The 13,454-nt window shown below is 42.4% G+C and overlaps 1 protein-coding gene across 3 annotated transcripts in view; it reads left to right on the top strand.

Annotated features, from left to right (window-relative positions):
• Positions 1-9,945, top strand: part of PARP9 (poly(ADP-ribose) polymerase family member 9) — a 33,005-nt gene extending 23,060 nt beyond the window's left edge. For all 3 annotated transcript variants that reach the window (XM_070045453.1, XM_030858279.3, XM_060298145.2), the window contains 3 exons: positions 657-793; positions 1,407-1,581; positions 9,195-9,945. In XM_070045453.1, the coding sequence (XP_069901554.1) occupies positions 657-793; positions 1,407-1,581; positions 9,195-9,565 (683 nt within the window). In that variant the 3' untranslated portion in view covers positions 9,566-9,945. The remainder of the gene's footprint in view (positions 1-656; positions 794-1,406; positions 1,582-9,194) is intronic.
• Positions 9,946-13,454: the final 3,509 nt, after the last annotated feature.

Genomic DNA, 13,454 nt, shown 5'->3' with positions numbered 1-13,454 from the left:
ACAACTATATATCATCATTACAGCATTGATGGGGGGAGTATATATTAATGCTCTTTTTTCTCTTATCCCCTCAGCTTCATAATCCAAATCATCTGAGGACAAATTTATTTATTTATTTATTTATTTATTCTGTGGGAGGTTCTGCCTCCCATGGGATATAACTTTTTTCTTGAGCTCGATTATTTTATTTATTTATTTATTTACCCGCACCCCGCGGCATCTGGAACTTCCTGGACCAGGGATCAAACCTGAGCCCCCTGCAGTGGAAGTGTGGAGTCTTAACCACTGGACCACCAAGGAAGTCCTGAGGACAGATTTATTAACCCCCTATTTTATCCTATGACTTCTCATGGTATTATAGCTGTCCTTGCATGTCCTAAACATATGAGGCATACAAGTTAAACTGCTTATATATTCCTCCAAGTTTTTATAATTTGTTTCATTTAATTTCTGTTTATTTATTTATTTACTTATTTGGCCACGTGGCACGGCTTGCAGGATCTTAGTTCCGCGACCAGGGATCGAACCCAGGCCCCGGCAGTGAAAGCACTGAGTCCTAACCACTGGACCGCCAGGGAATTCCCTCATTTAATTTCCTTACAAACCTTTCCCTCTCACAGAGCACTGAGACAAAGTTTTATGTTACCCATTTTCAGGGCAGCAGACTGATCAGCAACCAGAAAACCAGAATCCAATGAAGGAAAATGCATTTTTGAAATGCCTGAAGATTTCAACTCGAGAAATTCAGGATCAAAAGAAACAGTTTGAAGACTGTGGTTTGTGGGTTATAAAGGTATACTTAATTAAGGGAAGAATTTGACTTATCTGCTCTCACTTGGTGCTACAGCCAAAAGAAGAACTCCCCTGCTAATGTCTCTAAGCTAGCTGCTCAATGACCTGGAATCCTAGGAATTAGTCTGAAAGGAGGGCAGGGATGGGCAGGTATGAGAGGTATAATTGGAATCAAGTGGTAGAAATGATGTCAGGATGTACGGAAGCATAGACCAAGACTCAGAGATAAGCTATCTGCCTGTCTTGAAGCAAAATAAAAGAAACGCAATAGCATTTATCACACTTATAATTATTTACCTATTTTTAGCTCTCACTAAACTCTGAGCTTTAACAGGGCAAAGACTGTGTCTGCAGTTGACCATTTCATTACCAGCTATCACATAGTGATTGCTCAGGGAATTTTTATCGAAGAGGGACAGGGAATTTTGAAGAGATAGAAGTCAAAATAGGAGAGGGTTGGGGTCAGGAGAGACTCTTAGCAACTTTATGTGAAAAGCAAATCACATGCAAAGTAATATGCACATAAGTGCCTTTATTTTTGAAGCAGAGTAGCAGGCAATTTAAGTAGCAGTTCTCCAGTTTCTTTTTCAGTTTTTCATTTCCTTGGGCTGTAGGTGGAGAAGGTAGACAATGCACTTCTCATGGCTGCCTTCCAGAGAAGGAAGAAAATGATGGAAGAGAGAACCCATGGGAAACCTGTGAGCCACAGGTTGTTTCAGCAAGTCCCACACCAGTTCTGCAAAATGGTATGCAGAGTCGGCTTTCACAGAATGTACTCCGTGCCCTGCGGTAGGTGTCAGTCCCTCATAATCGGGGTTACTCTATGCGGGAATTGGTGAGCAGACATCAGCAGATGACTCACCACTAACAGCATTTGTTGCTTTGGTAAGGGGGTCATTTACAGCTGGGATTTAGTGGTAAAGTTATTTGGAAAGGGTCATATTTAAAATTTTTCCTTCACGTATACTGTGGCTGGTGGCTTTTATGTTGATGAAAGTGTTTGCAGTAAGAGCTACAGTTCACTGTTTTTCCCCTTTCTGTGTTTGTGTCCTATCTGCAGAGAGCACCCTGGAGATTTTTTTTTTTCTTATCTCAACGAAATTATTATCAACACTACCAAACAATCTTCCTCCCTTAATTAAAAGAGCATTTTCCTGAATATAATAAAGTTGGTTCTTTCTCTTTTTTTTTTTTTTTGCGGTACGTGGGCCTCTCACTGTTGTGGCCTCTCCCGTTGCGGAGCACAGGCTCCGGATGCGCAGGCTCAGCGGCCATGGCTCAAGGGCCCAGCTGCTCCGCGGCATGTGGGATCTTCCCAGACCAGGGCACGAACCCGTGTCCCCTGCATCGGCAGGCAGACTCTCAACCACTGCGCCACCAGGGAAGCCCTGGTCTTTTCTCTTCCATCCTCTTCATTTCCAGTAGCTGCCAGCGAATGAATTAGGCATCACCTTAGTTATGGGGGTTCTACGTGTAGTAGCTTCTATGTCTCAGCTGTACAAAAATATTTCATACTTTACTGCTATATTTTCTCTTTTAAATCTCTCCATAAGAAGCTAAGAAGTTTAGTAATCATCATGGAGGATACTAGCGAGGCAGCTTGATTTTGCCTGGTCCATTAAATATGTCGCTTTTGATCTTCACCTTTCAAATACATAGCATGATCCTTGCTGCAGAGCCTACTCCAAGGCTTGATTTCTGGAAAGCAAAGGGTCTGGAAATGATCTCTTTGCCCCAGAGAAAACATAAGCAGTACCCAGGGTAAAAATTGGACCTGAACAATTTTTCACCTGGGGGTAAAAATTGATAAATGAATCCCCACCAAGAAGTCTTGGAGTGTAACCAGGAAAGCGATGATCAGTATGATCCTTTCACTGGCAAAATCTTAAAAATTCACGACTTCCATTTGCTCCTAAACCCATTGTAACTGGCATCTCTGCACTCCACCCCTGCCCCTCCTATTTCGACTTAAACTACTCTAAGAACATCACAATCCTCATATTTTTCAAATCCGGCGAGTGCCCTCTTTTCATTTCTGTGGTAGACACTGCTAATTGCCTACCCAACATCTGTGCACATGCTTCTTCCCCAAGTAGCTAAGACACACACCATCCTCCCAAGGAAGACTGTCACAAAGTCTCATCTTAGCTTATCATCAGCCTCAAGTCCAGACAGTACTTTCTTAAAGCTTAAAGGCAAGGTAATTTTCCTAATACATTCATTACACAACGATATGCGAGGGAGCAGGAAAACCGCAATAAGAACTCCCAGTTCGAAAGGGGAGAAAGGAAAACACACAAGTCACTGGTCTATACCACTAACCACGTGCTGCTGGACCGGTATAGTATTCTATTCTGGGAGTGGAGTAAGACCTTTGTTTTGCACTCTGGGAAAAATCTTCCTTACGTATTGCCGCCCTTGGTCATTTCTAGGTGAACTGCCTACCAGGGGTCTATGGATTGCCCTAGGGATCTAGAATGCTCCCAGGCTACTGATAGCTGGACTTGTAGTTTTTTTCAACCATACGATTCCTTTAAAAACTAAGCAGCATGAGGCCTGTTTGTTTCTGGTCAAGTTTGTGTCTTTTTAACCCAGCCAAATATCTTGTCTCCATCTAGTCTTTAAGCCTCAAGATTCTGGTCTTTTACCTACTGGCCTCTGTGCTCCGCCCACTTCCCTAGCCATTCGCTTAGCAGCTACTGTCTTGAGGGAATTCAGGCAATTCAGACTCAGTGGGGAGATAATACTCATAATGTGACCTGTGCCAATGTGTCTGGTGAGAACGTTTAACTGAACGTGCCTGAGAAACCCTGGAGACATCAGTTTTGTCACCACTGAGCAAACTCATTTTTTTTAACCTAGTTTTCATTTGGAGTGTAAAGGCTCCTGGCTTTTTCACACCTGCATGGTTCCAAATTATGGGACTCTCAGTAAACTTAGATGCCACGTGCTGGTAGAGGGGGCTTCTATTAACAAAGCTTTGTTTATTTTTTTCTATCTTGCATTCTAGCCAGTTCTATTCTGAATTCATCTCTTGCTTGTAAGACTTGGATGAATGCAGCAAGAATGTGCCTGCTTGCAGTTTCTTTATTGGATTCATTCATTCATTCCATAAGTATTTATTGAAAACCATTCTAAGAGTCAGGCCCTTTGCTAGGTGGGAGGGATACAACAGTGAAACAAAATAGAGTTCCTGCCCTTATAATTTATAATCTAGTGAGTCCATCTGTTGTCCTTTTTTTAAATATTGGTATTTTCTGGAGTTCTGAAGGAACCTTCGCTCTTTTTCCTCTACAATGTCCCCCTGCGTGATTATACCTATTCCCATGACTTCAACTCCTACCTCTATGGTGATGACTTGCAAATTTGTAACTCTAACCCCCTACGTTTCTCCGGACCCACAGGCCCATATTTCTGTCTTTTGGACATCTCTACCTAGATGTCCCATAGCCACCTCAAACTGAACGCTTTTCTTGGCCATACTTTTCCTTAAGAAAGGGGCTCCCCCCACCCCACCCCCCATACTCCCTAAACTGGCTAATACCCCCATCCATCTACCAGGTCTCCTAGGCTGGAAACTTTATCATCCTCCATTCCTTCCTTTCTCTCACTCTCATATTGAGGCAGTCATGCAGTTCTAGTGATTCTCAATAAAATTCTCAGTCCAGACTTACCTCTCTGTTCCTACTGCTTTAGTTCATCTTCCCCTAAGCCTAGACCATTACCTGGTCCTTTCCTTGCCTCAAAACCATCTGACCTGTCCTTTACTCTGCTACCAGAATTAGCATGCTAAAAAATTACACGCCCGTTTAACATCTACATTTTTAGTTGCCTACAAGGTAAAAAACCCGAACTCCTTAGCAGAGCATTTAAGGCCTTGGACCCACGTTATTTCACCAGCTTATCGCTTACTATATTCCTCAACACACTAGCTGTGAACTTCTTAGAGCTTCCTAAATACGTGCTGTATGCTTTCATGCCTCTGTGCCTTTCCATGTGGAATGCCTTCTGTCCTCACCCTTTCTAGTCCTGCGAACTCCTCTTCCTTCTTCAAGATATAGTCCAAATGGCATCTCCTGTTTGACACCTTCTGCAGCTCCTGCAGGCCCAGCAAGTTGCTTCCCTGTGTGCTCCTGTACTTCCTTCATTGCTTTGTTACATCTGTAAATCTAACAAGTACAAAAATTTACAGTTCCAAACATCTCAGGTGTGGGACTTGTTTTCTTTATGGTTCTATAACTGAACTTTAGCTTTCATGCGCCCATGTCCACAGATATGGAAAACTCCATCTTGACAGTTCAGGATGAACTCAGTCATTTTCAGAGTTTTCTTAGTCCATTTGGGTTGGTTTTTTAAAAATATTTATTTATTTATTTATTTAGCTGCATCCAGTCTTAGTTGCGGCATGTGGGATCTTTTAGTTGCAGCATGCGAACTCTTAGTTGTGGCATGTGGGATCTAGTTCCCTGACCAGGGATTGAACCCAGGCCCCCTGCATTGGGAGCCCGGAGTCTTAGCTGCTGGACCACCAGGGAAGTCCCCATTTGGTGTTTAAACTCAGTTCCTGCAAGGCTTTGCCCTTTCTTCTCCTAATATCCTTGAGATTGCTCTAGATGGTGGGCAGGCATTGTGGGGAGGGTGGTCTAGCTTATGGCCCCCCATCTGTCCTCTGCCCCCAGTGTCCTCTGGTAGGTAAGCCACCCTGGGCTTTGGTCATTAGCACCTTCCCAGACTTAAATTTCCAATGCCCTTTGCTCTTAAGTAGTGTCTACACAGGCTGCTCTGTTTTTCATGCCGGGGGAAATCGTTTCCCGGCCAGGTCTGTGCGCCTCCTGCAGCACAGGAAACTTTTGAGTGTGCTCATCCTCCAAGCTGAAATGCGGGCTCTTGCGGGGGGCTGTCCTCACCTGTTCTGGACATCTTCCCAGCCATTGCTACTTTCCACTCAAGTGCCAGGCTGGGTGAGGGGCTGCACTCAGCGGGGTCAGGCAATGGTCCCTTCTGCTGTGGAAGTCCCCCCAGTTTCTCTGAGATTTCTATTATTCTGCTCCATCTTGGCTCCCAGGGCTCTTTCAAGGGAGTGAGGCAGTAAAGTGAGCAAGTTCTCAGAGTCCCCAAGAGTTCTAGTCATGTCCTCTCTGATTCTTCTCTTACTACCAGGTAGAAGGAAAAACTTTTATCTTTCTTTTTTAAATTAACTTATTTATTTATTTAGTTTTGGCTGAGTTGGGTCTTTGTTGCTGCGTGCAGGCTTTCTCTAGTTGCAGCGAGCAGGGGCTACTCTTTGTTGTGGCGCGCAGGCTTCTCATTGCAGTGGCTTCTCTTGTTGCGGAGCACGGGCTCTAGGCGTGCGGGCTTCAGTAGTTGTGGCACGTGGGCTCAGTAGTTGTGGCTCGTGGGCTCTGGAGCACAGGCTCAGTAGTTGTGGTGCACAGTCTTAGTTGCTCCACAGAATGTGGGATCTTCCCAGACCAGGGCTCGAACCTGTGTCCCCTGCATTGGCAGGCGGATTCTTAACCACTGCGCCACCAGGGAAGCCCAAAACTTTTATCTTGAAGTAAGAAAACTGCTTTAGAATATCTTGTATTCTTTCCTCTCTCATATATGGTATAAACTCCATGCTCTAAATCCTTCAGGCTTTTAGCCTTTTGGTTCAAAAAAACTCCTTTTTCTCTCTCAGAAAACCTAACTCTGAAAGCCAGACTTTTGTGACTATATTCTCTGCTTGATTAAAAATAATTTTGTCATTTATGTATACATACATGTATATATCATATATATGTATATTCAATTGAGTTTGTTCTAAATTTTATTCTTTTTGCCTCTGAAGTGATAAGTAGCAAGAACTCAATGGGTAGAGGAACGAGGAGCAAGAAGAAACCCCCAAAAAAGAAATCTTTGAATTTTATCTCAAAATATGTTCTTGCCACATAAAATTGTACTGTATTTTATCTGTTTACATGTGGGGAGTTCTCTTTGTGAACATGTCTTAGCCACTTTTGAAGCTCAAGTCCATCGTGGTAGCCACTGGCCACATGTGGATATTGAGCACTTAAAATGTGGTTAATCTGAATTGAGATGTGCTGTAAGTATCAAATACAGACTGGATTTTAAAGACCACTGCCAAAGAAAAGAATGTAAGATATCTCAGTAATTTTTATGTTGATTACATGTTGAAATGATAACATTTTAGATATAATAGGTTAAAAATGTATTATTAATTTTACCTTTTTTAATGCAGCGAGTAGAAAATTTAAAATTACATATGTGGCTTCCATTACATTTCTTTTTTTTTTTTTTTTTTTTTTTTTTTTTTGCGGTACGCGGGCCTCTCACTGTTGTGGCCTCTCCCCTTGCGGAGCACAGGCTCCGGACGCGCAGGCTCAGCCATGGCTCATAGGCCCAGCCGCTCCACGGCATGTGGGATCCTCCCGGACCCGGGCACAAACCCGTGTCCCCTGCATCGGCAGGCAGACTCTCAACCACTGCGCCACCAGGGAAGCCCTCCATTATACTTCTATTGTTCAGTGCTGCTCTAGAACCTGAAACAGTGTTTGGTTATGTCCCAAGTAAATGTAAAGAAAGAGAGAGGGAAGAATGGAAGGGAAGGAGGGAGAGAGAATATGGCTTCAAAGAAGTTTTCATTTTTTTCCCCCTCTAATAGGGGTAAAGAGGGCATTAAGCAGGGATTATTATCTTGAGGACCAGAGTTTGGCCCTCAGCTTCCTGAGAGTTCTTAATATTCCAGAGAAGAGAAGACAGATGACAAGCATATATATCAGTGTGGCATATATTCCAGGGGTTGGAATAGGGCACATCCTCCTTGTATCACAGTATTAAGGATGCCTGATGAATGGAAAACTTCCTGGTGAGCATGGACCTAGATCAAAAGCGTGTAGAAATTCTCTGTGGGCTATTTTGCCAGGCTCATGCTCTGGGTGATCACTGCCTATTTCTGTTGGCCCCAGCCTTCACGCTGCTTCTCAGTGGTTCCCTGCACCCCACTGACCTGCTCTGGGACTGGCCCCAAGCCTGATAGCCATTCTCAGTGTCCATGGCCCCACTGATGCCACCCTGAAACCAGGACCTGTCTATGTGTATGGATGCAGAGTTCCCAGTTTACAGGCCACTGTGGGCTGGGGTGTAGGGAGGGGAGGACATGGACCAGAGCCCAGACTGTTCTAGGCTCAGTCCAGCCTTAGGAGTCTTTCTGTGACAGGGTTCATTCAGTAACTGCCTCAGGGCTTGGTCTGAAGTCAGGCTGAGGGGTTGGGATGTGACGGGGTCGGCCTCCAACTGTGGCTGAGGTTCAGGGAGCTGGACACACCTTTTCTTTCTCTAATATTCAGCCATGCTGTCTAACAGACGGGCAGAGTTTTAGTGCCCTGCATTGTGTCCAGGCCCAGGACACTTGCTCATACCCAGTAAAGTGACTTCAAGCCTCAGATCTAGAGAGGTTTCTGTTCCTCACTGGGGTGTGTCTCAAGGGCCAGAACTAATGGGGCAGGTGAATGATTATATGGAGTGATTTCAGGGACACCAGGGAAGCTGCTAGAACCCTCCAAATGCTCCTTCCATCTGTCTGGTCAATACTGACATCCCTCATTTAGAGATTCATCTATTTGGATTAGCTTTTGGAACAGGGAAAAATCCCTAGACTAAGCGCCAGTAGATGAGGAACCAAGTCTCATCTTTGCCTCCTATTTGAGGTTGGTATTACCACACCTATCCCTGCCCCACAGTAGAAAATATCCCTCTAGTAACCAGATGTCTGTGTCCCCAAAATCCAGAGTGTCTCCTCCTGAGCAATGTAGCATGCACACTAACGTTACTTCATATGCTCAGCATTCCCCTTATTTTGACATATTTTTCGTGTAATGCTGTCCATGAATTTGGAAGACACTTTGCCTTTCTTCCATGCTTTTTTCACTAGCTCTATTCTCAAGAGTTCTAGACATATCCTTATTTGCAGCTTGTAGAAGTCAGGCCATGTTCTAATAGAAACAGAACCTTCCCTACATTATGCTGTCTTTATTAGCTGCTCGGCTGGTAAGTTGACTTAAGTCATACTCTCACTGAACCTCAGATTTTTCATGCTATATGGAGATCCTACCCAAATCACGTATTAATTGAAGATAATCAATGTAAAAATGCTTTGTAAATCATAGACTCCTCTATAAACTCTAATGGTATATTAAGATGTAAGCTATCATTATTTTCGTGATATTAGTGTTAATTTGCCACAAGTGAACAACTTTGGGTGTCTTTGCTACAGACACAGGGACTTGAGAGCAGGAAGTGGTGATTATTTGGAGGACTAGGGAGTGAATACATTTTAGTACCCAAATAGGCAATGTGATTTGTCAGATCATAATAATCTTTAATTTTTTTTCTCTTATCAGACCCAAAATATGGAGCTGGAATATACTTCACCAAGAACCTCAAAAACATAGCACACCAGATCAAGAAAACATCCGCCACAGATAAGCTGATCTATGTGTTTGAGGCTGAAGTACTCACAGGCTCCTTCTGCAAGGGTCATCAGTTTAATATTGTTCCCCCACCATTGCATCCTGGAGCCGTAGACTGCCATGACAGTGTGGTTGACAATGTTTCCAGCCCTGAAACCTTTGTCGTTTTTAGTGACACACAGGCTGTGCCCCAGTATTTGTGGACTTGCATCCAAAGTCATGTACAGGATTACTCAGGACAAATGATGCTGTCTCCACAGCAGCCTTGGAGGAAACTCTCAAGTGGCAGCTCTGTTGATTAACCTCCACATCATTTTAACAATAGGTATGACCTTCCTTTGGAGGAACTAACCAAATAATGACCATCAGTGACTCAAAGAGTGGTTTGAATATGTCAAATAAACTATCATCTTAGCGCCTTCATCTTTGTCTTCCTCTCTTGGGGTTGGGGTGGGTAGATAACAACTAAAACACTCTTAGGACCTCTCCCTCTCCTTCAAGTTGTCCTTTTATCTTCTTTACCATAGGCAATAGCAAAAATGTTTTACATGTAGTGAAGAGATTTTCCAGTATATAATCCAATCCTTTTATTTTGTAAAATGATGATAGTGTAACATATTAAGACGGCAAGATGATTTTAGATTTTCCAGAGAATCTTATAAAGTGCTTTATATATCAAAATAAATCACCTTTGTCAAAGTAACTGAAAGGCTCTGAAAATTATGTGTAAAATGAACTTATTTGCAGTGGAAGGACACCAGACGGCCAATATTCTACTGCTACCCCTTTTGGATTCAGCTATTTCAAGTAATGCCACTCAGGCACCATGAGGCTAAATTATTAATTCACCAAATAGATCTTGGTCACCAGATGTATGTATTTCAGTCACTTTCTTGGTGCTGGGGCTACGATGCTGGACAAGACAAATGTCTTCCTAAAGCTTTCAGCCGAAATAATCAGAAAGGCAGCTATGGACAACTTAACAAGTGTGACTCGGTATAACAAAAGAGGAATTACAGATTCTTTGGAAAAATTTAAGGAGGAGAAGCATAAATTAATCTGGGGTTGGGAGGAAGTCCTTTTAAAAAAAAGTGAAACAAGTTGAGACCTGAAGAATTTTTAAGATAGGCAAATTAGGAACGCAGCACATTGGGAACACAGTTGGAAGAGTATTCTGTGCAGCGAGCTCTTAAAAAGGCTGAATCTACTGTGACTGTGGCCATATTTGACTTCAGATTTCTGCAATGTAGTGGCCAGCTAATCTCAGCATGCATCTCTTTCCTATTCTGAAATCAATATCTCTCTATACTTCCAAACTTCCCTGACCTTCACATCCTCAACCTCTTGTCTAGAATACTTCCTCCTCCTCATCTTACCTTAGCCAGCATTCTTCATCTTAAAAGAAGCATGTTTATTGTCTCATATGTTACTGCCCTTGAATATGGGCAAGAGGAGTCCCGCCTTGGACTTCTAGTTTGAGAGGGTCTCACTCTTAACCTTCCTCTGGCCATGCCCATCTCCACAAGGTGAGGAATGCACAAGGTCAAGAGAATGTGTCCATTTGGAACCTGCGCACCTCACTTCTAAGCCACCCACTAGGTACCTGGAACTCTAACTTCCCGCCTACACAGCTTCAAGTCTACTTCCAGGACTCTTCCTTGGGTCTCTCTCCCAAGGGTAGACTATGCCACAGTCTGCATCAAGAATGGCCATGGAGTGTTTTCAAGGATGGAGCTTGGACATGAGGGCTGAGGTGTTCACACGCCTGTGCATGAGGCTGTGGTACAGAGCTGAGGGTGAGAGGACTGATTTGAAAGATCTAGCATATGTTTAATAGAGATGTCAAAAGATAATGGAGGAGAGGCAGTGTTCACAAGGGTAAGGAAAGAAACAACCCATACCAAGAAACATAATGAAACTGTAGGCCACCAAAGAGGTGATCTTAAAAGCAGGCAGAGGGAACAGTCAAGCTATGTACAAAAGAATGACAACTAGACTGACAGTAGGCAGTATAATGTCCTCCCTCTGCTCATTGCAAAGATGTCCACACCTTAACCTCCTGAATCTGTGAATATATTACCTTACATGGCAAAAGGCATTTTGCAGATGTGATTAAAGTTACCCTTCAGGGTCAGGGGAAGGGATAGTTAGGGAGTTTGGGATCAACATATACACATTGCTATATTTAAGATGGATAACCAACAAGGACGTACTGTATAGCACAGGGAACTCTGCTCAATGTTATGTGGCAGCTTGGATGGGAGGGGAGTTTGGGGGAGAATGGATACATGTATATGTATGGCTGAGTCACTTTGCTGTGCACCTGAAACTATCACAACATTGTTAATTGGCTATACCTCAATATAAAATAAAAAGTTAAAAAAAAATGAAGTTACCCTTCAGATGGGAAGATTAACCAGGATTATCCAGGTCAGCCCAATCTAGTCACATAAGAGATGGCAGCATGAGAAAAATTTGATGCCCTGTGCTTGTTCTGAGATGCGAGGACCAGTGAGAAGCTTCTAGGAGCTAAGGGTGGCCTCTGACAATCAGTGAAGAAAGTGAGAAATCAGTTCTTAAACTGCATGGAACTGAATTCTACCAACACCTGGAGTGAAAAAGGAAATGGACTCAAAAGCTTCCAGAAAGGAGAGAAGCCTGCCAACACTTTGATTTTAGCCCAGTGAGACCTATGCCTGACTTCTGACCTATAGAACTGTGAGACAGTATAGTTGTGCTTTTATAAGTCACTAAAGTTGTGGTAATTCGTTATGGCAGTAATAGAAAACTAATACTGAAGCCTGAAGGCATTTGCTGAGGGCTGAGAAAAATGAACTGTTAACCTAGAATTCTGTAATTAGCTAAGCTTTTATTTTGCTTTAATTCTTTTTTTTCCTTTCTTTTTTTTTTTGCGGTACACGGGCCTCTCACTGTTGTGGCCTCTCCCGTTGTGGAGCACAGGCTCCGGACGTGCAGGCTCAGCGGCCATGGCTCACGGGCCCAGCCACTCCGCAGCACGTGGGATCTTCCTGGACCAGGGCATGAACCCGTGCCCCCTGCATTGGCAGGCGGACTCTCAACCACTGCGCCACCAGGGAAGCCCTTGCCTTAATTCTTGAATAAAGACACTCTCAGACCACTGAAGACTGAATTTACCAACAAAAGATAAACTCTTACTTAAGGAATTTAAAATTTAAAGGATATAATTCAGGGAGGAGGGAAAAAACAAAGAAAAATCTAAGCTTCAAGAAGTCATGGTAAACAAAAAAATGGTAAATGTGTAAATGGTAAACAATCACTGTCTTTATAAACAACTAATAATTTGTGGAATAAAATAAGACTGAAATAAAATACTGAAAAAATGAACCATGTAAAATGTTGGATTAATGAATATAGTTAAATAGTTAAAGGGATTTAAAGTCCTTGTGTCATTCAAGAGATTAGCATTATTAAGGGAAGCCACTAAAAGAGAAGTAAAGCACCTAACTTCTAAATAGTAGACCAAAAATTTAAAAATTAAAAAAAAAAAAGAATTAAAAAATCCAAAAAAGGCAAATCAGGGAAGACGGAAAAAAAGAATCAGAGGGAAAAAAAGTGAGACAACACAAAATGGAAGAAATAGTTCCAAATACGTAAGTGATCATAATATGTGTAATTTGAACTAAACTTGCTAGTTAAGTCACAGATAGATTGGATTTTAAAAATCCAACTACAGAGCACCTAAATACATAAAGCAAATACTAACAGACATAAAGGAGAAATTGACAGTAGTACAATAATAGTAGAGGACTTTTAACACCCTACTTACATCACTGGACAGATCATCCAGACAGAAAATCAATAAGGAAACATTGGCCTTAATTGACACATTAGACAAGACAGAATTAATAGATATATATAGAACATTCCATCCAAAAGCAGCAGACTATACATTCTTTTCAAGTGTACATGGAACATTCTCCAGGATAGATCATGTGCTAGGCCATGAAACAAGTCTCAGTAAATTTAAGAAGATTGAAGTCATACTGAGCACCTTTTCCAACCAAAATGGTATGAGACTAGAAGTCAATTACAAGGAAAAAACTGCCAAAAACACAAACATATCGAGGCTAAATAATAGGCTACTAAACAACCAATAGGTCACTGAAGAAATCAAAGAGGAAATTTTAAAATGCCTGGAGACAAATGAAA

Source organism: Globicephala melas, chromosome 4 (genome assembly GCF_963455315.2).
Source record: "Globicephala melas chromosome 4, mGloMel1.2, whole genome shotgun sequence".
In the NCBI taxonomy this organism is placed as follows: domain Eukaryota; kingdom Metazoa; phylum Chordata; class Mammalia; order Artiodactyla; family Delphinidae; genus Globicephala; species Globicephala melas.
This window is presented reverse-complemented; position numbering and strand designations above follow the sequence as displayed.